The 25,350-nt window shown below is 40.5% G+C and overlaps 1 protein-coding gene across 2 annotated transcripts in view; it reads left to right on the plus strand.

Moving 5' to 3' along the window:
* WAC (WW domain containing adaptor with coiled-coil) overlaps positions 1-25,350 on the plus strand; it is a 118,391-nt gene that overhangs the window by 42,002 nt on the left and 51,039 nt on the right. For both annotated transcript variants that reach the window (XM_075125952.1, XM_048837780.2), the window contains exons 4-7: positions 15,556-15,662; positions 16,644-16,759; positions 16,847-16,959; positions 19,972-20,280. In XM_075125952.1, coding sequence (XP_074982053.1) covers positions 15,556-15,662; positions 16,644-16,759; positions 16,847-16,959; positions 19,972-20,280 — 645 coding nt within the window. The remainder of the gene's footprint in view (positions 1-15,555; positions 15,663-16,643; positions 16,760-16,846; positions 16,960-19,971; positions 20,281-25,350) is intronic.

The following is a 25,350-nucleotide window of genomic DNA, read 5'->3' on the forward strand; positions in this document are numbered from 1 at the left end:
AAATATTTTTTTAAAATCTATTTTATTTAAATTGGATTTTTGATAAAATGCTTTTTGAGGAAAAAAACCTATCTAAAGATAGTTTTAATTAAGATACATTATAGCTCAAAGATATCTCATCATGGATTAGGGATTATAAATTCTAATTCTATAGTATGAGACAATATGTTCATGTGATGTTTAAGAAAAGTTTTGTAAATGAGTTCCAATAGTTCATGGATTAGGGACCCAATCTTATTGGGTTCCACAGGCTTCTGTATAGATTATTTAGGTTAATCTTTCTATCTACCAAATGGGACTCAGTGCTCAGTCTAGAAGATCCCATCAGAGATGCTTAGTTTTGCAGTTCTCACTGTGGATTTGTGTCCCCAGAGATAACATGCTTGTTAACAGCAAAAATGTTTTTAAATAAATAATATATAGAGGTGAGAAATAGTTAAATAAAAACAATGTAAATGTTTGTCTGTCTGATGTTCTCCTCCTTATACAGCATGGCAAGAAAATCCTCCAAATATTAATGATTAACCTATTGAATTAGAGATAGTTCACCTCCCAATGACTTCATAAATATCTGCTTCAGTTACCTTTGGTAAATGAAATAACTGAACAATCATTCATTTTCTGATATAGCTGTAAAACTAATATGAAAAGCGTTTTTTAAAATAAATCAGTTTAAAAATGTATAGTGTCTACCTTATAAAAATGAAACCTACATCTGTCTCTGTGTTTTGAAGAAGGTTATAACAACCAACAAGAATGCACTTTTATGTAGAAATCCATGATTAAATCGAGTCTTCCTGACTAGTGATTTAAATCATGATTTAAATCAAATCCACGCTGTGCAACCTACCCCATATTCCCTGGCTTATGAAGCTGTACACGGGTCCCCTCAACAGCACCAAGGAATGTTTGACTGCTGGCTCAGCAGGTGCAGAAAGACAGTTGAATGTGCCTTTTGGTTGTTTGAAGGAATGCTGATGGTGTTTACTCAGAAGTATGGACCTCAATGAGAAAGATATCCCAATGTTTATAGCTGTCTGCTGTGTTCTGCATAATATCTGTGAAGCAAAGAGGGAAAAGTTTCTGCTGAGGTGGAGGACGGAGGTGGAGCTTCAGTCTGGTGAATTTGAACAGCCAGATAAAAGGGCTATTAAAAGAGCTCTATGTGGAGCTATACTGCTCAGGGAGGCCTTGAAAGATCATTTTATTAGTGAGCCAGAGTAACCTGTGGTGTTGTAATATGCTCTACCTGGCCCTGAGCTTTTGCAGCCTGGTATAAATTGTGTAATGAATTGTTGTACATGTAGGGATATGACATTGTCAGTCACCTATTGATTCTATTTGTGAATGATCTTATGAGTGGTGTGACACTGTGCAGTAACAAGTAATTGGTCACTTTCTGAACTGATGAGCACCAGCAAGCATATATTATAACCTGATGAAGATGAGTTATGTTCCAAATAATATAATTTTTATCCTGTAACAAAATCAGTGCAAAAAAACCCAGGCAATTTTTAAAAGCAAATACATCAAAATCTTGAAAAAAACCTATATTCTGTTCTCTGATTTATTATGAAGGGGAAAGAACATTCATGTTCATTTCAGCTACACGTACACCAACCGTGGCTTTCACAGGTCAGTGTATGCGAAGTTGTGATTGTCTTTAATGTCCCGTGGGGTGCAGTTGTAGGGGTAGTGCAGCAACCCCTGATGCCGCGTGGAATGTTGTGGGGGGGGGGGGTATAGGAAGGTCCCGATGTTGAGTTCAGTCGACTGCCGGGGGGTAGAGGAAAGGCATGTGATTGTTGAATCTGTAGGTCCAGAAGAATCTTGCATCATCTGTGTTTGCTGCCTGAGAAGCCCCATTATGTCCTGATACATCTCCTTCTCCTTTTCCTGCTGGGACTTTCTCCTCTCCGCTATGTCCTTCACCAGACTGTCTGCAGTGTTCATCCTTCTGGCCCTGTGCTTGCTGTCCAGCCCAGCACTGGCTTGCAGGATCTCATTGAACATGTCATCCTGAGTTTTCTGCTTTCTCCTCCTTATGTGGCTCAGATGTTCTGTGGGTGCAGAGGGGGAGATCCTGAAGGCCACAATGGCAGCTGGTGCAGATAAAACACACAGAGGTATCATTGTCCATGTGCTCACTCAGGAAAGCAAAATTTAAGAGGCTAAAATCATTCCCCTTGCTCCCCTGATGTTTTAAGTGCTACATTGTCACTTCTGGTTGGGATTGCTTGTGCTCAGCGCCAGTCACAGCACCAGTAATGGTGAGTATGGCCCACTGGGGGTTGGGGAAATGAGGAGGAAATTGCACGGTTGCATGATTCTAGTAGTATAGGGCAGTGGCAGTGAATACTGGCACAGTTTTCCGCAAGCAGTGGTGATTCTAGTTAATTTCTCTACTCCTGAGGGTAACAAAGGCAGAGAGAGAGCAGAACTGCTGCTAGATCCCTAATCCACCCATGTCTGTAAGCTGCTGGCCTGTGTACTGCAATGGTGCCTGCTGAAGCTATCGCAGAGTGGCATGGGAAAGTGTCCTACCGTGGTGGAAGAAATAAGACAGCTGTTTCTAGAAACCTTCTGGAGAAGATTGGAAAGTACCTCTATCAAAATTTCATTGAGATCTCTGGAGGATTCACAGGATAGTCCTGTGTACATAAACTGCTCTGTATGGCCCCCCCTTTCCTAACTCTAGAAGGAATGAAAAGCAGACAGTAATTCTTCCTCTGTTCACTGTACCAATACCTCTTCTTTGGACTTGTTGTTAATTCACATGTGCTAGATGTGTCCTGTACTTTGGGAATGCCATCCCAGTTATTTAAAATTAAACTGCACACCCGAGGTTCCTTCCCCTGCATCGGGCTCACCCATGCTAGAGTCTAGACCAGGGGTGGGCAAACTACGGCCCAGGGGCTGCATCTGGCCCTCCAGACATTTTAATCTGATCCTCAAACTCCCGCCGTGGAGCGGGGTCTGGGGCTTGCGCCGCTCTAGCCATGGAGCGGGGTTGGCGGCTAGCCCTGCTCTGCACAGCACCCGGAAGCAGTGGCATGTCCCCCGTCTGGTTCCTACACATAGGGACAGCCAGAGGGCTCTGCACACTGCCCCTGCCCCAAGCACTACCCCCGTAGCTCCCATGGGCCAGGAACCGCAGCCAATGGGAGCTCCATGGGCTGTGTCTGCGGACAGGGCAGCATGCACAGCTGCCTGGCTGCGCCGCCGCATAGGAGCTGGATGGGGGGACATGCTGCTGCTTCTGGGAGCTATTTGAGGTAAGAGCCACCCGGAGCCTGCCTGGCCCCCTTCCACGCTCCAACCCTGATCCCCCTCCTGCACTCCAAATCCCTCCGTCCCAACCCAGAGCAACCTTCTGCACCCCCAACCCCATATCCCCAGCCCCACCCCAGAGACTGCCCTCCCAGCTGGAGCCCCCTACTGCACCCTGAACTCCTCATTTCTGGCTTCACCCCAGAGTCCACACCCTCAGCCAGAGCCCCTCACCCCTTCCTGCACCAACCCCCAATTTCATGAGCATTCATAGCCTACCATACAATTTCCATACCCAGATACAGTCATCGGGCCAAAAAGTTTGCCCACCCCGGTCTAGACTGTGGTGGAGTCAAAAACAGGTCCTGGCTCAATGCGTAGGTGGATCCCACGGTCACCTGTTCCCAGTACTCCTCCTCTTCCTAGTCCGCCTCCACCACCACCCCCTCACTGTTCATGGCAGGGGCCTGGGACTTGGATTCCTCAGAGGTATCCATGGTGTTATTGGCAGTGGTGGTGGGGTCTCTGCCGAGTATGGCAGGCAATTCTTTGTAAAAGCAGCAGGTCTGCAGCTTGGCACCAAATTGACCACTGGCTTCCATGGCCTTCTGATATGCCTGCCGAAGCTCCTTGGCTTTCATGCGGCACTGCTGCTGGTCCCTGTCATACTCCTCCTGCTGCATTCTTTGGGCAATCTGCTTGTAGATGTCAACGTTTCTATGGCTGGTTCAGAGTAGTGCCCGTACAGCCTCTTCTCTTCGCAGGTCCCTTGTTTGCCCCAGGTAGGAGCACCTTTGGTGCTGCGCAAGTTGCACTCAACAGTGGAGAGTTGGTAGGTGTGCTTGCTAAGCTGGGGAATCAGGAAGGGAATTTCAAAAATTCGCAGGGCTTTAGGGGGAGGGGGGAGACTTCCAAGCTCCATGACTCCTGGGCACTGGAGGTCACTGGTGAACAGAGTGCTCAGTGTGGGACAGCTGCTGGAGGAAAGTTAGGTTTGACAGAATTAATGCAGCGGTTACATTTACAGTGCATCAACCGAAGTACATTGACTGTGGCTCTATGCCTCTCAGGGAGGTGGTGGTATTATTAAGGCGACAGAAGAGGGTATTTATGTCAGTGGGAGCCAAATTTAAGTGTAGACACATGCACAACGAGGTTGACCTATGCTGCCTTTTGTCGAGCTAACTGTAGAGTGCAGACCAGGCCTGCAGGACAGGTTGTTTTTTTCCCCTTGTCTAGATATGGTGCTAATAGATATTTCTTACATTAAAATACTGTGGAGATTTGGAGTATTCATTTTCCAGTTATCTGTTTTTCCAGTGCGGCTTATCTACTCCCAAACTTGAACCAAAATAACTTATTGGCTTTCATTCATACTTTATTTTGAAATAGTATCCAAACAGCTGCTTGGATAGAAATAACAAAAGGTGTAGATAAATGCCAATTTAGTTATTTTGATTGCAGCAAGATAATTATCCCCATGAAAGGTCATGAGCTATTAAACTTATCTCATTAATAAATACTGTGTGTCAGAGAGTTTGGAGTCATTATGCTTGAATAGAAACTGAGCTTTCTTCAGTTGTCTCAATCAATTAACAAATCAGTTCCATATTAGGTGAAAATACAAGCTATTAGCAAGACCTATTACTTTAGTTCATAGCATATAAATTAGCTTGAGGTGTTGACTTCCTTTATTTGAGCCTGGAGTAACTAATGGAAGCACTTAGTTGTCAGCTATGTTAACCTTAATTGAAGTGTCATTGCTTCATCTTTTAAAAAGTTGTTTCATAGTATTTCCATAGAATTTTCACTAGTTTGGCTTCCCAAAAATCTTGAAGTGGGTGGAGACTTACACATTTATGGTGTGGTTGTATGGATAAAATGAGTTACTTCATTGAACACATGTTCAAAAGCGGGGAGGGGGAGTAGGACTTCACTACTAAACATTTGTAGTGCATAATGGTACATGTCAGTTTTGAAGATCATTTTAATTTACAATAAGCTTGTTGCCTAATGTTTCTGCTGTGGCATTTGAACTATCATTTTCATATCCTAGTGACAATCTAGGAGGATGTAGGAAGTAAAAGACTGTCCACTTATTCATTTAAGATTAAGCTGGCTGGGATGTTGGAGAGGGGGAGAGTTTTGAGGGAACAAATGACTAGTCTCTGTTCAAGCCAGGTAGAGGGGGAAAAAACATTGTATCTGGATATGTTGCATATTTTCCTTTGTTGGTATTAGAGGTATAGCAAAGGAAAATAAATTAAAAACAAGAATAAAAATTGATCTTCTATTTGGAAGATGAAAGGGAAGGGCAAGAAGTTCAGCTTTGGTTATGGAATATACTTCCCTTTACTGGAAAGCAGCTAAGAACGTTCAGCCTTTGTTTATTTCATGGGCTAAAGTGTGACTGGCTAATATAAATCTTCGTTCAACATGAGTCCAGGTTGCTTATCATTGTGCCTTATACCCTTCTAGAACATGGAAGTTGGCACTTGAACATTACAACCTCCAAAAATCAGGGAACACTCAAAAAAAGTGCAAAGGTTAAATAGGAAATGCAGAGTTAAGGTAATTCCTGCCTCACCGCAACACTATATTTCCTTCCTCCTGTCCCTTTAGGGCAAAGAAGGCATAAACTAAAGCCAGACAATGCAGAGTGAAGGTCATGTGTCTCATCACTTCCCACAAAATTTTAGGTCTGCCCTGGGAAAGATGACATTAAGGCCCAGGAATATGACATAACCTTACCCTGCCGTAAAAAAACTTGCCATTTCTGTGTAGACCACAACTCCAAATTCTTGTTCCTATTTATACTCTTACATGCAGCAGTTTTAATCTGGGAAGAATTTGCAGCAGCTTGCTAGAGCTGATGCAGGCATTTCAGGAGGCTTGTGTCTGCAGCATTAGACATCCTTTATTTCCAAAAATATTACCTCTCTTTGCTTTTCACAACACTGTTCTTTTTCACCTTTCCCACCATCTTCCATGTGTTAAGGAGGCATGCTGTAATTTCCCCGAGGGCCTCCTTAGGGCAGTGATGCCATCTTGGGTAAGGGGATAAAGTTAAGGTTTAGGGATCAGTGTATAGGAATGGTTTGGAGCACTTCTAAAACAACATTAATGCACAACTAATGAAGCATTTTGTTAGTGAGGGCTTGTCTACAGAAGAAAATTTCAACAGAACCACTAACCCAGGAACCTATCCTTGCAACAAAGCCCGTTGCCAACTGTGTCCACATATGTATTCAGGGGACACCATCATAGGGCCTAATCACATCAGCCACACTATCAGAGGCTCGTTCACCTGCACATCTACCAATGTGATATATGCCATCATGTGCCAGCAATGCCCCTCTGCCATGTACGCTGGTCAAACTGGACAGTCTCTATGTAAAAGAATAAATGGACACAAATCAGACGTCAAGAATTATAACATTCAAAAACCAGTGGGAGAACACTTCAGTCTCTCTGGTCACTCGATTACAGAACTAAAAGTGGCAATTCTTCAACAAAAAAACTTCAGAAACAGACTCCAACGAGAGACTGCTGAATTGGAATTAATTTGCAAACGGGATACAATTAATTTAGGATTGAATAGAGACTGGGAGTGGATGTGTCATGACACAAAGTAAAACTATTTCCCCACTGTTCCTCAGATGTTCGTGTCAACTGCTGGAAATGGCCCACCTTGATTATCACTACAAAAGGTTCCCCCTCCCGCTCTCCTGCTGGTAATATCTCATCTTAAGCGATCACTCTCGTTACAGTGTGTATGGTAACACCCATTGTTTCATGTTCTCTACGTATATAAATCTCCCCACTGTATTTTCCACTGAACGAATCCGATGAAGTGAGCTATAGCTCACGAAAGCTTATGCTCAAATAAATTGGTTAGTCTCTAAGGTGCCACAAGTACTCCTTTTCTTTTTGCGAATACAGACTAACACGGCTGCTACTCTGAAACCAGTAAATTATGCAGGCCATCTAAACAGAATGGCGATACAAATATTGAGCAGCTGCCTCATTTTCTAGGTAGTTTCTGTCCTGTGAACTGAATGAGGCAGGTATCCTGTGGAAGAAATAGACTCTCAGCATTAATTATGATACAAGACTATTCTGTCATGGAGGTCACGGATTCCGTGACTTTCCGTGATCTCTGTTACTTCTGCAGCGGCTGGTGCTGGCTCAGGGGCTGCCTGAGCCGGGCAGCCCCTGGGCCAGCAGCAGCAGTTTGGGTGTGTGGGAGGGGGCACAGGGCTAGGGGCAGCTTGTTGGGGAGTGTGGATGCGGGGGCATTTACCTCATGGTGGGGGGCTTCCTCGCTCCCACTGGCATGGCCTCCCTGCAGCTTCTAGGCGGGAGGGGGAGGGTGTGTCTCCATGCAGCCCATGTCCACAGGCCCCGTACCTGCAGCTCCCATTGGCTGTGGTTCCTGGCCAACGGGAGCTGCGGGAGCTGCAGCAGCTGGCGCTTGTGGCGGGAGCAGCAGAGCCCCTCCCTCGCCCATGCCTCCACTGCCTAGGAGTTGCAGGGATGCGGAGCTGAGTAGGAAGCCCCTGCCAGCCCGCCCACCCTTCTTCTCCACGTGCCCGCCCCTCCCCCCATATCAACAGTGGGAGTCCGGGGCCATGTGCTGCAGCCCATCCCCCCCCCCCCCCCCCCCCCAGTACTAGCAGGCACCCAGGCCACCTTCCCCAGCATCCATGACGCCCCCGGACCTCCTCTCCCCTCTGAGCACCCGAGGCTCCCCCGCCCAAGTTTTAGTCATGGCGGGTATTTTTAGTAAAAGTCATGGACAGGTCACAGGCTGTGAATTTTTGTTTACGTCCCGTGACCTGTCCATGACTTTTACTAAAAATACTAGGGCTGTCAAGTGATTAAAAAAATTAATCGCAATTAATCGCGCGATTAAATAATAACAGAATACCATTTATTTAAATATTTTTGGATGTTTTCTACATCTTCAAATATATTGATTTCTATTTAATGTGGATAAATGTAAAGTAATGCACATTGGAAAAAATAATCCCAACTGTGCATACAATATGATGGGGGCTAATTTAGCTACAACTAATCAGGAAAGAGATCTTGGAGTCGTCATGGATATTCTCTGAAGACGTCCAGTGTGCAGCGGCAGTCAAAAAAGCAAACAGGACATTAGGAATCATTAAAAAATGGATATAGAATAAGATGGAGAATATCTTATTGCCCTTATATAAATCGATGGTATGCCCACTTCTTGAATACTGTGTACAGATGTGGTCATCTCATCTCAAAAAAAAGATATACTGGCATTAGAAAAAGTTCAGAGAAGGACAACTAAAATGATTAGGGGTTTGGAATGGGTCCCATATTAGGAGAGAGTAAAGAGGCTAGGACTTTTCAGCTTGAAAAAGAGGAGACTAAGGGGGAATATATAGAGATATATAAAATCATGAGTGGTTTGGAGAAAGTGAATAAGGAAAAGTTATTTACTTGTTCCCATAATATAAGAACTAGGGGCCACCAAATGAAATTAATGGGCAGCAGGTTTAAAACAAATAAATGGAAGTTCTTCTTCACACAGCACACAGTCAACCTGTGGAACTCCTTGCATGAGGAAGTTGTGAAGGCTAGGACTATAACAAGGTTTAAAAGAGAAATAGATAAATTCATGGAGGTTAAGTCCATTAATGGCTATTAGCCAGGATGGTTAAGCAATGGTATCCCTAGCCTCTGTTTGTCAGAGAGTGGAGATGGATGGCTGGAGAGAGATCACTTAATCATTACCTGTTCTGTTCACTCCCTCTGGGGCACCTGGCATTGGCCACTGTTGGCAGACAGGATACTGGGCTGGATGGACCTTTGGTCTGGCCCAGTATGGACATTCTTATGTTTATTACAACACAGAATGCAAAGCGTACAGTGTTCACTTTATATTTATTTTTTATTCCAATATTTGCACTATAAAAAACAATAGTATTTTTCAGTTCACCTACTACAACTATTGTAGTGCAATCTCTTTATCATGAAAGTTGAACTTTACAGATGTAGAATTATGTACAATAAAAGCGTTCATTCAGTTTTTCCTTAATTGTGCGGAAAAAAGATACAAGAACCTGAAAATTTTAAAAGCAGGTCATTTTGTGGGGGGCACTATCTTGGGACCCCTTGGATCAAATGACTAAATTGCTGTAGAAATTAGCGAACCGCAGGAGTCACTGCGCCCATATACGTCCTTGTGTGGAACAGCCGGATATTGCCACCAGGGACTTGTGTAGGGTGGTGGGTGCCTCAGGTGGAACAATGTATCCAAAGAATTCCACTGTGTCTTTATTGAACTCTCATTTCTTGGGCTTCAAGTAATAGTGGTTTCAGCGGAGTCTCTCTTGAATTTGCACCACAAACTCTACTATGTTTCTCTGTGGGCATAGCAATTTTCAGGTCATTATACATGGGGATTTTTAGAGCACTTTGAAAATCTTTTCTTAACGAAGCTCCCTTCAACCTTAACCATGGTTCAGCAAGGTCAGCGTAGACAAAAATTCATTAAAATTTTTTTTATTTGATTTTTTTTTTCAAATTGAATTGGCTTGTTTTATTTAACTTAGAGGCTTTATTTAAACTAAACACATTTTTATTTTTTAAAAGAAACCTCTTTTAAATTATGGAAATCTATGTTAAGGCCTAAATTGCCAGAAGCTGGTTTAAATCATGATTAAAATTGGTGATTTAAATTTTTGATTTAAACTAGTCTACCCTCATCAAGGGCCTCCTGCTCCGTAATATAGAGTTCTTGCAATATTCAGTTTGGTAAGTGTTCCATTTGCAAGGACCTTTACATAGTTTTCAGGTGTGGATCGCAATATATCATGTGCAGTAACTCTGTGGGAGAGATCGAGATTTAGTATTCATGAGTGATTTAAGATTTTCTTCAAATAGGTGGAGAAATGCAAAGAAAGGAGCATTCAGTCTTAGTGTGTTGATAGCTATGCCTGTGATAAAAGCTTTGCTACTATCACAGTATTGAGTCAAAATAAGTAACAGGAACTAACGGAATGCTTACTTGTTTTATGTGACTGTATCAAATATGAAAAGGGGGAAGAGGAAAAAAAATATAGTGGAACTAGATAAATAGAATTTTTCAGTCTTCAAGAAACGTAAGGTCTTATTCTTAAAACGTTTAAAGTGTAAATACAAAATGGGAGCAATTTTTTTAGTGTTCAGAGTGGTGGGAAGCTTTACAGCATTCATGCTTGCAAAGAATGCTGTACAAAAGAATTGTGTATACTCACAAGTACATCTCATCTTTCTAACTTGTTAGTGCTTGGACACAAATAACAGCTCTCCAAATAACAGCTCTTTCTTGGAAGATTGTTCTGGGTACTGATGTGTAATAGTAGGCATATGTCCATGATTGCACTCTTAGCCTGGTAAACATAAAGCTGCCGTGCTTTAAGAGATTTTTCTCACTATAGCAGAACTGGACCTGCTGATTTTTAAGTGAAGCTGCAAGTGTGGCATTCCAGTCTTCAGAATGTTCTTCAGTGTTAACGCTGTTTTTATTGCAATGCTGGTCTGTGAGCAAACTTTAAAGCTAAAACTTTCTATTAGGTGCACAGAGTTCTTGTTGAAGTATAATTGATGGTCAATGGATGTTGGCCACTAAGTGACTAGTGTTAATGTCCTGGGCTGCAAGTATGACAGAACAGAGTAGAAAAAACAGTGTTATGTGTGTAGATGGTTGCAGCTTGTGTCCCCGGTGGAGTCAGTGGGAAAGTCTTGGTGGATAACTAGATACGTACTGACTTCATATTACTGCAGGTCATTCAGAATGAAATGGGGGGAAGGGGAGAAAAAATATTTCTATTGAAAGAGCTGAACGTGCTAGAGAACTCAAATCTAGATAGTGAAGACCTTGGTGGCCCTAACCCCATTCATATAGTGAAAAAGGGTAAAAATCTAGATGCATTTTACAGGACAGAAATTGACACCTATTTTTTTTCTTAGTCTATTTTTATGTTTAGTTGTAAGGACAGGTCTTCTCTGAAAAGTGACTGTCACCTTCTAACATCATCTGTTCTCTGTGTGTGGTGAGTTATATCTGCTTTCTTTAGTGTAGTTGTCTCAAAATTCAGTGTCTTGGACTACTCCTCTCTGAATGCACGATGAGTCAGGCACCCCTGTGACAACTACCGCAATTGCTTATAGGGAAATAGGGTAGTAGGAAGATATATTTAATAGTCTAATGCAATGCAATGCAATAATTATTTTTTTAACCTTGTCTCTTTTTTGTTCATTTAATTTCCCCCTCAGTCTGGTCTGTTCTCCTACATTTGCTTCTCATTGCCTGGTCATCCCTTTTGCGCTTGCTGACTGGATGGCTAGTTTCTTTCTCCCTTGCAGAGCTGCCTAGCTGCCCGGTCAGTTTTTCCCTCTGCTCTCCTGTATTTTTTTGCCCAATTCTCTTCTTCCCTGGAAACCTGGACATTAACTCCAAGGACTTCTAGTTTCTTTTCAGGTGGCTACTGTCCCCCAGAGTATCACTTGCAGGATGGGAGCCAGTTCCTGACGTCAGCCTGTTTCCAGTCCTACGATGAAGTAGAGACCCTAATGGGGACCATAACGGGGGTGTCGGGCTTCTCTTATGTCATTCCTGCTGCTTCCAACACGTTCTCACTCCGTTTCCAGCTCTTGTCATTTGAACTGCACTGCATCAAACTATTCTCCCCCCTCATCTACCCTCTGCCCGGCTTCTCCCTGTCTTCCTTCCTCTGTGATTTCAACTGGCTCTCATTTCCTCTCGTTGTTCTACACTTATCCTTGGTACTTCAACTATTGTAGCTCTGTAGCTGCCTCTCTCCTCACCCTGGCATTTATTTTGACCTGCAGTGCTGGTTCAACACTCCAGAATGGCCATTCACTGAACTTGGTCTTCACTAAGCACTACTCTCCTCCTCATCTCTCCTTTGATATGTGATCTCTCTCTGACCACCACCTGGTCTCTTTCAACATTGCCCACTTGCACCCTCCCTCTGACTTCGCCACTTGGTGCTTCCATGACTCTTAGCCCATCAGTGTTCATGACTTCTCTTCTGCTCTCATCCTTTCTTCCTTTGATCTGGTCATCTCTATTCTACACTCTTTTCCACCCTTGACTTCTTTGTCCCTCTCTTCCATTGCAAAATCTGCTCTACCAGCTTCTATCCCTGGCTCACCCAACGTCTGTTTCCTCTTCTGCCGTTCTCTAGCAGAAATCCCATGGCTATGTTGACTTCCTCCACTATAGACTTATTCTCTCTTCCTTCCGTTCTGTCATTTTCCTAGCTAATCACCTTTACTTTTCCAGTCTAACCGGATCCTGTACCTGCAATCCGAACTGCCTTTTCATCAAATTTGGCTCCCTCCTTAAACTTTCTCTCCTTCCTTTCTCTACTGCGCTCAACATGTGATCTCCTTATTTTTCAAAAAGAGAACAGACAAAATAGGATGCGACTGTATTTCCCTACTCTCTGCCTGCCTTCCACACGGCTAAAATTTTTGTTCAAGCCCTCATCATCCTGCATCTTGACTATTGTTACATTCTTGTCTCTGGCCTTGACAAACGTAGTCTTGCCCCATTCAGAATGCTGCTTCAAAGATCCCAACATTCACTACCTTTTGGTGTGGGACACTGCACAAGAAGGAATTAACTCAGTTTCACTTTACAGGACTGGCATTTAAGAAGAAAACCTTTTTAAATTTAACTGACATTTGTGACAAATACAATTTTTTTTAAAGCATTCCCAAATTAAAATTTTGTTGGAGGTAGGCTCTAGTTGCAGGGAGAAACATGAAAAATTTTGCAATTTAAAAAACCAACATTAGAAAGTCAGGTTTCAGAATAGCAGCTGTGTTAGTCTGTATCCGTGAAAAGAACAGGAGTACTTGTGGCACCTTAGAGACTAACAAATTTATTAGAGAATAAGCTTTCGTGAGCTACAGCTCACTTCATCGGATGCATAGAAATCAGGTTTATACTCCATGAAATGTATGTTACGACATGTCACCCAAAATATCTTAATTCTGCACCATCCACCTTGTCCATCTGCCTTAAAAATAGATAAATTTTATTGTAAGAAGACTGCAACAACACATTGTAACTGCAGCCTGTTTTAAATGTTCTGTGATGCAGATAACCAGCGTTTTCAAAAGTCTTGTGTATTTGTTGTGGTAACACAGAAGATAAGGAATCAATTAACACAATGGTGTCATGAATTAAAGGTGAAAAATCTGTAGTGAAATTGTTGCACATTGGGTTTCCGGAGTTGAATGGCTTGGCAGTTCAAATAGGACCTAAGGAGGGAGGCCAGAAGTCTAAGCCTACATCTTAGAGCCTGTGACATGGTAGTCAGGGCCAATCTGAAATTCAGCCTCAGTCTGTACAGAACTTGGATGCTTTGCTAGGCTCGAACCAGTGATAATTCTGTAGGGTCACATGCAGACATGGTCAAGCTTGCATTCATTTCTGAACTCTATCCATCAACTTCATGGAAATAGTGCAAAGGCCCTAGTCTACCTCAAGACCAAGTGAAGGAAACTGAATTTGAATCTTCCAGACCAAGCTCTTAGGGTATCTGTAGCTGTGGGTGTGACTTTGTTTGTGTAGACCTAAGTATGCTATCCTTAATTTAACTAGCTCGCTAAAAATAGTGGTTAGGATGTGGCAGTGTCTACAGGAGCTGCAAATCACACCATCAGCTGCAGTGTAGATGTGTTCTTAGAGAAACAATGAGACAAAGTTAGGAAGATTATTTTTTTCAGGAAGTATGCTGCTTATCTCCAAAAAGCCTTCTTTGATTTGCCTCAAACTTATTAGTCTACCTTGGCACAAGATCATATATGTAAAACTTCAGACATATATAGTTTTGGCAAATGAGGAGGGTGGTTAAAACCATTCTTCTGAGGGAAAGGTGGTTTTGAACATAATTATGGAGAGACTTGATGTCACTGTAATACTATAGGTCAGGAAACATTCCTGCTTTGACAAGGGGATGGAATTAAATAATTTATTAGATAATTTCACTATCTTTTACAATTCTGTGAAGAAACTAAAATTTAGTGTCTAAAACTAATAAGTCTTTGACTTATCACTTGTATGTAAAATGAGCCTTTTTAATGAACAAATCTGTTACATGTATGTGTTCATTTAATATCCAAATACACTTTTAGGCATTGTAGAAATAATGTGTTTGTGATGATTTTTTACTACTTTTTTTTGGCTCACATTGATCCTGCAGAAAAAACAGTCTGATCTGGAGTCTGTTGTGGTTTGTATATCATAAAAAAATTATTAACTAGGGCAAAAGAATTGAACCATTTTCTACCCTCTCTTATCCTTGTACAGCCATAATCATTTACTTAGGAGGTACAGTCAGGAAATAATACTACTTTATTTTCAGATTTCAGGCTGAGTTTGTAGGGATGGAAATTAGGAAACCTATTTTTTTTTAAACTTGTAAACTAAGCAAATTTTTTAAAATTTAAACATGGAATCTCACAATGCTGCTGTTAGTCCTTTTAGGGTAGAACTTCATTATGTCTTCCAGGATTGAACACCGGTTTTATAGTCAAATACTTTAGAATCTTATTAAATACTATAAAGTATACTTGTATTGTGAGTATTGCAGCGTGACTTAGATTCTCCACTGTATTTATGACTTTGTTGAAACATATCACTCCACTAAATTGTAGTTTTCCTCTTCCTTATATTTGACAAATGTCTAAAATAACCTTATTGTTATATCAAAATGGATGGGAAAATGTTATTCAGTCCAAATTTAATCTGTTGATAACTCTTGCTTTTGTGGCCTCTCTTAGCTGGAGCTTCAGTAATTCTGCTTTCAACTCTCTAAATTCTAGTGGTTTGATAGTTGAATCTCTTCTGGAGAAACCTGGATTGAACTACTCAGATACATGAATTGAATCTTACAAATAGATTTAATATATATATATATATATATATAGAGAGAGAGAGAGAGAGTTATATTATTGGTAGAACGTGGAGGATATTTTCCCATAGCTGCATCATATATGCTATATGTAAATCAAAGACTGATTGATACAAAATTCCATGAACAACTTCAAACTTTCCCTTAATAGAGATCCATAGTGAAGTGTATTTAGTATATGGATGTGAGGAAGGATAAAAATAAGATACACAGCACTTTTAATTAAAACATTGACATACTTCCATGCTCTGAAATACAGGTATGTTTAATTTGTATAGAAACATTCATGGTGAACTATATTTGTGTATTTTAGGGACCAGTTACTCTCCACAAGAAAATTCACATAACCACAGTGCTCTTCATAGCTCAAATTCACATTCTTCTAATCCAAGCAATAATCCAAGTAAAACTTCAGATGCAGTAAGTATTAATGGTCATCAATGTCCAAATATGTCTTAGGCAGTTTTATATATACTATTTTTGATTAAATTATGGAGGGTGAAGTTCTGCATATTTTATTGAATTATTAAACCTAAGTGGTGATTATATACTGAAAATGGCGGGAACAAATTGCAGTTGGCAGAGGTTATATGTTAGATGGTTTCAGTATAGCTAATTGTCATTTGGGCTTCCAGATGTACCTGTCTTGCCTTTGACGGTTTTAATCGAAAAGACACATAGCAATTGAGAAAAGTACTTTCCCTAAATATATTATTGGCAAGGATCTTACTCTAGTATCTTGGTTCCACAGCAGTAGACTGACCTAACTCCGCAGGCTTTTTATTTTTTTGGAACCTTATGGGAAGCAGTAATAGGGTTTTAAGTTTTATTGCTTACTGGCTAGCACATACCACTTCCTATGCTTCAAGCACTCAGTTACCAAAAATTGCTGTGATTACACTGGTTGGTGTTAAAAATTGTTCTGGGGCATGGGGAAAAACAGAGATAATTCTCCAAATATTATTTTCTAAAATGTAACATATCAAAAAACATTAGTTTTTTTTTATTTACATCATCTGGACATTTTGAGGAGGTTCTTCAGTTGCAGAAATATAAGATCCAAAATCATTAGCATACTGAAGACTTTCATGTAGACAGTAGTGATGTTACAACGATCCAATGAATGTAGCACCAGATCTCAATTTATGCTATAATTTAGTCAGGGTTGGTAAGATGAGATAGGAGAAGCTGTGTATTGTTTGAAGCAGCTGGAAAGCAGTATTGTTGTGGGAGGTGATAGGGGAGGGACATTACATTGTCCCTTATGTACAGTAGTTTCAAAGTGGATGTGAAGGAAAAAGTCTACACATCTTGCAACTTTGAATATAGTAGAATCTATATAACTTATTTGAAAACTGTCAAGTAGTCATTTCTCCAACATTGTTGTTCATATTTTCAAAGTCCTATGATTCTGCGGATGACTGGTCTGAGCACATCAGCTCTTCTGGCAAAAAATACTACTATAACTGCCGAACAGAAGTTTCACAATGGGAAAAACCAAAAGAGTGGCTTGAAAGGTATAGATATACTTTGATTAAAAAATAAAAGCATATAATCTAGAAAACATTGTACTTGAGTTTTTACTTTATTTGTATTTTTTGCAGAGAGCAGAGACAAAAGGAAGCAAGCAAAATATCAGTTAACAGTTTCCCAAAAGATAGGGACTACAGAAGAGAGGTGATGCAGGCGACTGCTGCCAGTGGATTCACAAGTGGAAGTACGTTGGGGTTTTTTATTTATTTATTTATTTTATATAATTAAATGCTCTTGGTTTGTGCGCATTGCATACTTCCTCTCAGTACTTGTCTTTGCCAAACTAAAAAAGGAAATCCCTCTTCCCTAGCGTGTGCTTTTTGTGGCAGTGAGTCAAGGTGGCCCAGCTTATTTTTTTCCTAAGATCTATTGTAACTACAGACAACTTCTCCAAATGTTCTGGCCCACCGATGATGTCTCAGAGTAGCTTTGAGCCTATCCAACTAAAACATTCACTTATATCTTTGTTCCATGTTAGTATTCCTTTTTTGTAATTATCACTCACTGTGGGCTACTATTTGTGCAGCATTTGTCCTTCAGCTTGAAGACACAATCTTTTTCTATAGCTGCTGTGATAGTCTTCTCACAGCATTTTTTCTTCAATATGTAAGATACTAGAGGCTTTAAAGGGCCTAACTATTATCACTATTTCTTCATAAGTCGCAGGTGAGCAGCATACTAATATCTGGAGAAAATATATTCTGTTTTAACTGGTGCTGCACTATATAAAGAAAATACACGTTTCAGGAAGAATAGATACAGAAATTGCATATTGCAGTTAGGGCTGTCAATCACAGTTAATTCACTTGATTAACTCGAAACAAATTAACTCAATTCAAAAATTAATCGTGATTCATCACTATTTTAATCACACTGTTAATAGAATACCAATTTAAATTTGTTACATATTTTTGGATTTTTTTCTACATTTTCAAATATATTGATTTCAGTTACAACACAGAATACAAAGTATATAGTGCTCACTTTATATTATTTTTTATTACAAATATTTGCATTGTAAAAAAGAAACAAAAGAAATTGTATTTTTCAGTTCACCTCATACGAGTACTGTAGTGCAAGCTATTGTGAAAGTGCAACTTACAAATATAGATTTTTTTTTTGTTAAATAACTGCACTCAGAAACAAAACAATGTAAAACTTCAGAGCCTACAAGTCCACTCAGTCCTACTTCTTGTTCAGCAAATCGCTAAGTCAGACAAGTCTGTTTATCTTTACAGGAGATAATGTTGCCTGCTTCTTATTTACAGTGTCACCTGAAAGTGTTCCTATGGCACTTTTGTAACTGGCATTGCAAGGTATTTATGTGCCAGATATGCTAAACATTCGCATGCCCTTTCATGCTTGGACCACCATTCCAGAGGGCATGCTTCCATGCTGATGACGCTTTTTAAAAAAATAATGCGTTAATTAAATTTGTGACTGAACTCTTTGGCCGGGGGGGACTGGTCCATGGTTTTACCTGCATTCTGCCACGTATTTCGTGATATGGCAGTCTCGGATGACGACTGTTCAACTGAACAATATGTTGTTCAGTTTAAGAACATTTTCATTACGGATTTGATAAAACTCAAAGAAGGTACCCATGTGAGTTTTCTAAAGATAGCTACAGTACTCGACCCAAGATTAAGAATCTGAAGTGCCTTCCGAAATCTGAGAGGGACAAGGTGTGGAACATGCTGCCAAAAGTCTTTAAAAGAGAAATGCTCCAATTTGGAAACTACAGAACCCAAACCACCATAAAAGAAAATCAACCCTCTGTTGATGGCTTCTTACTCATGATGATGAAAATGAATGTGCTTTGGATCATTATGGAGCAGAACCTATCATTAGTATGGAAGCATGTCCTCTGGAATGGTGGTCAAAACATGAAGGGGCATACAAATGTTTAGCATATCTGGCATGTAAACACCTTGCAGTGCCAGCTACAACAGTGCCATGTGAATACGTGGTCTCAGTTTCTAGTGACGCTGTAAATAGGAGGTAGGCAGCATTATCTCCCGTAAATGTAAACGAACTTGTTTGTCTTAGCGACTGGCTGAACAAGAAGTAGGACTGAGTGCACTTGTAGGCTCTAAAGTTTTACATTGTTTTATTTTTGAATGCAGTTATGTAAAATATAATAATTCTGCATTTGTAAATTGCACTTTCACATTGAGATGGCACTACAGTATTTATGAGGTGAATTGAAAAATACAATCTTTTAGCTTTTTTACAGTGCAGATATTTGTAATAAAAAATAATATAAAGTGAGCACTGTACACTTTGTATTCTGTGTTGTAATTGAAATCAATATATTTGAAAATGTAGAATAACATCCAAAAATATTTAAATAAATGCTATTCTGTTGTTAACAGTACGACTGAAACTGGGATTAATTGTGATAATTTTTGAAAATCATTTCACTGTCCTAATTGCAATAAATATTTGCTTTTGTGAATTTCATGTCAGTTTGCATCATTGCCAGTGGTAAGGTTGCATGACAGATGAGAAACTAGCAATCATGAAGGATGAACCATACTCTGCATGCTTGTCAATCCCCAATGTAACATACTAAAGTCACTATTATGTGACAGCATGCAAATTAAGAAGTTCATATGTGTTTTAAGTTTTATATGCTGCTAATCAAAATGGCTTGAAGCTGAATTTGTCCATTTTTTATCCTTTAAAAACGAGAATTCAAAATTCGGTTGTATTAAAAAAACCGAACAGGAGACAAACATGGCGTATAGAAGAGAAATTCAGAAAACGTGAAAATTTTGCACAGAGAGGTCTGCCATAATGTAGTCTCTCAGATTAAATATAGCATATGCAAATATTTCATTTTGGTCAGTGTGTTAATGGAATCTTTAAAAATGACCTTGGAAATTAGAAAACTCACTACAAAATAGTTTGTCCTTAACAAGATTACTTTACTGGAATTCTAAATTCGGCAAAGATCCAATAGTGTTTGAGAAGGGGCATGTTGTCAGTGACTAAAATCAGATTGTTTGCCAATACTGAGCTGCAAATAGCTATTGTGCTGGCAGTTGACATTTTTAAAAAAAATAATGAAAGCCTAATCAAATTTAAACATTAGTATGCTACTGAATTAGTCATAGTCCTTGCAATGTTAGTGAAGTTTCTAACTTAATCTTTTTTTTTCTTATTGCAACGTTCTTTGTGAACCCTACAACAGTGGAAGACAAACATTCCAGTGATGCCAGTAGTATACTCCCTCAGAATATTTTGTCTCAGACAAGCAGACACAATGACAGAGACTACAGACTGCCAAGAGCAGAGACTCACAGTAGTTCTACTCCAGTACAACATCCCATCAAACCAGTGGTTCATCCAACTGCTACCCCAAGCACTGTTCCTCCTACTCCATTTTCTCTACAATCTGATCACCAGCCAAAGAAATCTTTTGATGCTAATGGAGCATCTACTTTATCAAAACTGCCTACACCCACATCGTCCATCCCTTCTCAGAAAACAGATAGAAAAGGTATGTCAGATAAAACTATTTTTAATATTGCTCAGTGTTGTAAGTTGAATTTGTGGTGTTGGTTAGAAAGTCTGACTTCTAGAATTTAAACATGTTTTTCCTGTTTCCTATGCTTGAAACAGTTAATTTAGTCATGATTTTTGTGGTTCAGATTCAGTTTCACATTAAACCATGGTTTTCATAATCCGCTTATCTGACAGAACTTTGAATTCTGAAGTTTGAATTAGATGATAAAGCAGAAGAGACCATTGTGATCATGTAGTCTGACCTCCTTTATAACACAGGCATAGGACTTCCCTGAATTAATTCTCACCTGAACTAGTAGGTTTGCCATTTACATGCATATACTGCAAACTGTATTTCAATTGATCTCTACTAAAAGGGTGCCTAAAATTCTTTTTATGTTATTTTGGAACTTTGTAGTTGCTGCAGTTGTCAATTTGTCTGTCGGATTAATGTTTCAAAGCTGTCTTGGACCCATGCATTTTCTATCAAATGTATCTTGTTGGGATTCCAGTGACAAACTACTTACGTTTCCCTATAATGATACACGGGAATATGTCTGGTACCAGGGTGGATTTGATTTAAATCAAATTGATTTAAATCACTAGTCAGGAAGACTCGATTTAATCATGGATTTCTACATAAAAGTGCATTCTTGTTGGTTGTTATAACCTTAATACATATTCTTCACAACTCAGAGATGGATGTAGGTTTCATTTTTAAAAGGTACACACTATGTTTTTAAACAGTGATTTATTTTGAAAACTTTTCAGATTAGTTTTACAGCTATATCAGAAAATGAATGATTGTTTGGTCATTTCATTTACCAAAGGTAATTGAAGCAGATATTTATGAAGTCACTGGGAGGTGAACTATCTCCAATTCAACAGGTTAATCTTTAACATTTGGAGGAGTTTCTTACCATGCTGTGTTAGGAGGAGAACATCACCAGACAGATATTTTAATTGTTTTATTTAACTAAAACAACAACGTTAAGTATTCTGGATTTTTTTTCTTCAACAGCAAACATATAATATTTTAACAAAACAAGCATATGTCCCTTGCTTCTCACATTTATCTACAGACTTCTTCTCCTGATCCAGATCTATTCGGCCCCAACAATGAATCTTCTATACATTTAAATTTTTGAAACTTTGCACTTTTAAAGAGAGGTAAGGGATTGACTCTGTGTACACAAATTTGCAGAGGGACTCTGGAGTTGAGGTCTATTATTTTTCGCCTCTGTACATTATTTATTTATTTATTTATTTATTTTAAAGACATTTTTGCTGTTAACAAGCATGTTACCTCTGGAGACACAAATCCACAGTTTGAGAACTGCAAAAACGAAGCATCTCTGATGGTATCTTCTAGACTGAGCACTGAGTCTCATTGGGTAGATAGAAAGATTAATCTAAATAAACTATACGGAAGCCTGTGGAACCCCATTAGATTGGGTCCCTAATCCATGAACTATTGGAACTCATTTACAAAATTTTTCTTAAACATGACATGAATATATTGTCTCATTTTATAGAATTAGAATTTATAATCCCTATTCCATAATGAGATATCTTTGAGCTATAATGTATCTTAATTAAAACTATCTTTAGATTGGTTTTTTCCTCAAAAAGCATTTTTATCAAAAAATCTGATTTAAATAAAAAACATTTTTTAATTTTTTTTTTTTAATCATTGATTTTTATCCATCCTGACTGGTACATTTGTGGATATAAGAAGTTTGATCTTGAAGAAATGAGTGGTATTCTTTAATTTTGTTGTAATGCTAACTTCTCCAAAATCCTCCTCCCCACCTCCTTTTGGACCACTCTCATGACACTATTCTCGTCCAAGGAGTGAACTCCTTATTACAGTGAAGAACAATAGAACGCGTCCTACTAGAATATCAAGGAATAGGATTCTACTCGACTTAACTTCCTGATTCCCAAAAAGAAGGGCAGTTGGATACCAATCCTCGACCTCTGCCACTTCAGTCATTTCATTTACAAACTCAAGTGTTGCATGGTTACGTTGGCAGCGATAATTCCATCTCTAGAAAAAGATGTGTGTTCATGGCTCTTGTTATGAAGGATGCTTGTTTCCACATAGACAGTTACCCTGCCCAGACGTTTTCTCAGGTTTACGGAGGGCGCCAACTATTTCCGACACCAAGTACTTAGCTTTGGAATAGCTACCATTACCAGAGTCTTCACCAAAATATTTTCCATAGTAGCAGCTTACGCCAGGTGTTATGGTCTCCTTGTTTTTCTGTACCTCAACGACTGGCTCCTGGCTGCCAAATTGCACTAAGAAGCCCATATGCCAACCTGTCACTCAACCTCCTTGCTTTGCTGGGAGTCAGCGTCAACACTGAGAAATCAATCCTCAACTCCATGCAATCATTGGACTTCATTGGGACTACCATAAACTCTACCACAGCACAAGCATACCTGACAAATTTCAGGAGATGAACGTCATATCTCATCAGGAACAACCCTCAAGTACTAGGCACGACTTGTCTGTCTCTTGTCCACATGGCTTCGTGCACCTGCGTGACCTTTGCTGCCTTCAGACTTGGCTCCAGTCATGTACTCACTGAACCATTACTCTCTGAACCTCAGGCTAACGGTTCCAGCCAGGGTGCTGTCGTCTCTCCTATGATAGACTGACCCACATGTAGTGTGGGAGTTCTCTTTTTTCCCTCCTCCCCAAACAAAATTATCATCACCAGTGCGTCTTTAGTGGGCTGGGGAGCCCATATGGATGACCTTATGATACAAGGTACATGGACACTTTGAGTATCCAGGATGCATCTCAGTCTTATGGAACTCTGAACAGTACAAAAAGGTTTGCAAATCCTTTGTCCAACTCACATGCTCTCACCAGGTTCTGATCATGTCAGACAATACCAGCACTGTTTTCTACATCAACAAACAAGGGGAGACATGGGAGAGTGAGATCCTCCACTCTGTGCACAGAAATGTTGAACTTCTGGACCTGATACATCAAACATCATATCACCCTATCCAGGGATGTAGAATGTACCTGTGGACTCACTCAGCAGACACTTCGGGATTGATGATGAGTGGGAACTTCACGATACAGTGCTACACGACATCTTTGAACAATGGCGGACCCCAACCAGAGACCTATTTGCTTCTCAGACCAACAGCAAGTGCACCATGTACTGCTCCTGGGGAGCCATTGATTATCACTCCCGGGGTGATGCTCTCCTACCCTCTTGGTCAGACCAGCTCAACTATGCTTTCCCTCCACTGCTGCTCCTTCCTTGAGTATGCCACAAAATCTGAAAAGAGGGAGGTGGTCACTCTTATCACACACATACACACCCTCTGGGCCAGACAATTTTGATTCCCCAGTTTCTTTCACATGTGGTCCTGTCCACCAGTTCCCATCCTGAACTTCCCTGATCATCTTCTGACCCAGTACACTGGCACCCCACTCCACATCCACTCTACCTCAGGGCATAGTATTTGGATGGACATCTATTCTAGAATGGACATGTTCCTCAGCTATACAAGACATCTCTCTAACAGTGGGAAGAACTGCACTAGACAATGTTACCAGGCTAAATGGAGACTTTTTCGTCTTGGACTAACATAAAGGGGTTCTACCAGAAGTGGCAGAAATTCCCCTAATCCTGGATTACATTCTATCTCTAAAGTCATTGGGTCTTACCCATAGCACTTTGACAGTCCACCTGATGGCACTCAGCACATTCCATCCACCTGTGAGGGGTTGCTCTGATTTTAAATATCCACTAACTGCTAGATTTTGGAAGGGCCTCCTCAGAATCTTCCCTCCCCTCCAAACGGTCATACCTCAGTGCGACTTGAATTTGGTACTCTCTGCTTCAATTAAACCCCCCTTTGAGCCATTGGCATCGTCTTCCACATCTCTCCTTTCCATTAAAGTCAACCTTCCCGGTTGCTATCACTTTGGTAAGAAGAGTCTGTGAACTTGGAGCTATGATAGCAGATCTGTCGTTCATAATATTCCACAAGAATAAGGTCTCCTTATGTCTACACCTTAAATTTCTACCAAAGGTGGTATCCCACTTTCGCATGAAGTAATCCATTCACTTACCTGTTTTCTTCCCGAAACCACATACCTCTGCAGAAGAACACCAACTCCATTCCCTTGACATCAGGAAAGGTCCCCTAGACCGTTTATTGCAGTAGCCAAGAGACTAAGGACAGGCCATCTCCAGGAGGATTTCTGGTTTCATCAATCTCTGCTATCAGCTGTCGGGCCTTCCTCCCCACCAGAGAGATATGGGCTCAGGCTACCAACACAGCCTCCCTTCAGAAAGTGCTTCTCAGGCCAGGTCTACAATGGGGGGTGGTGGAATCTGTCTAAGTTATGCAACTTCAGCTATGTGAACAACGTAGCTGAAGTCGACGTACTTAGATATGCTCACCACGGTGTTTTCACTGCGGTCAGTCGACAGCTGACGCTTCCCCATCAACTCTGCCTGCGCCTCTTGCCTCAGTGGAGTACCGGAGTCGACGGGAGAGTGCTCAGTGATCGATTTATCGCGTCCAGACTAGACGTGATAAGTCAACCCCCACTGGATCGATCGCTGCCCGTCAATCCTTTGGGTAATGTAGACATGCCCTCATAGACCTATGTAGAGCACACACAAGGAGTTCTGTGCATACCTTAGTAACACACTATGCCTTGGAGCAGGACTTAGCATCAGATGCCTCCTTTGGCACGGCGGTTCTCTGCACAACCCTTCCATCCTCCTCATGGCACCCTTCTCCAACCTAGGCACTATTTGTCAGTTACCCTCAATGGAATACAATAGAGACAGTCTCTTAAAAAAAGAAGAGAAAGTTGCTTACCTGTAGCCAGAGGTTCTTTGAGATGTGTGGTCCCTACCTGTATTCCACTTCCCATCCTCCTTCCCGTCTGCTTCGAGTCTGTCAGATTCATGGTAGAGGAAGAACTGGAGATGTGGTCCTTCTGCCCTGTCCTTTATCACCTTGGTTGGAAACATGGGGTGAGTGAGGGGCCATCCGCAGACCAGTGGACACTACTTTC

The sequence above is a fragment of the Caretta caretta genome, chromosome 2, assembly GCF_965140235.1.
Source record: "Caretta caretta isolate rCarCar2 chromosome 2, rCarCar1.hap1, whole genome shotgun sequence".
NCBI classification, from domain to species: domain Eukaryota; kingdom Metazoa; phylum Chordata; order Testudines; family Cheloniidae; genus Caretta; species Caretta caretta.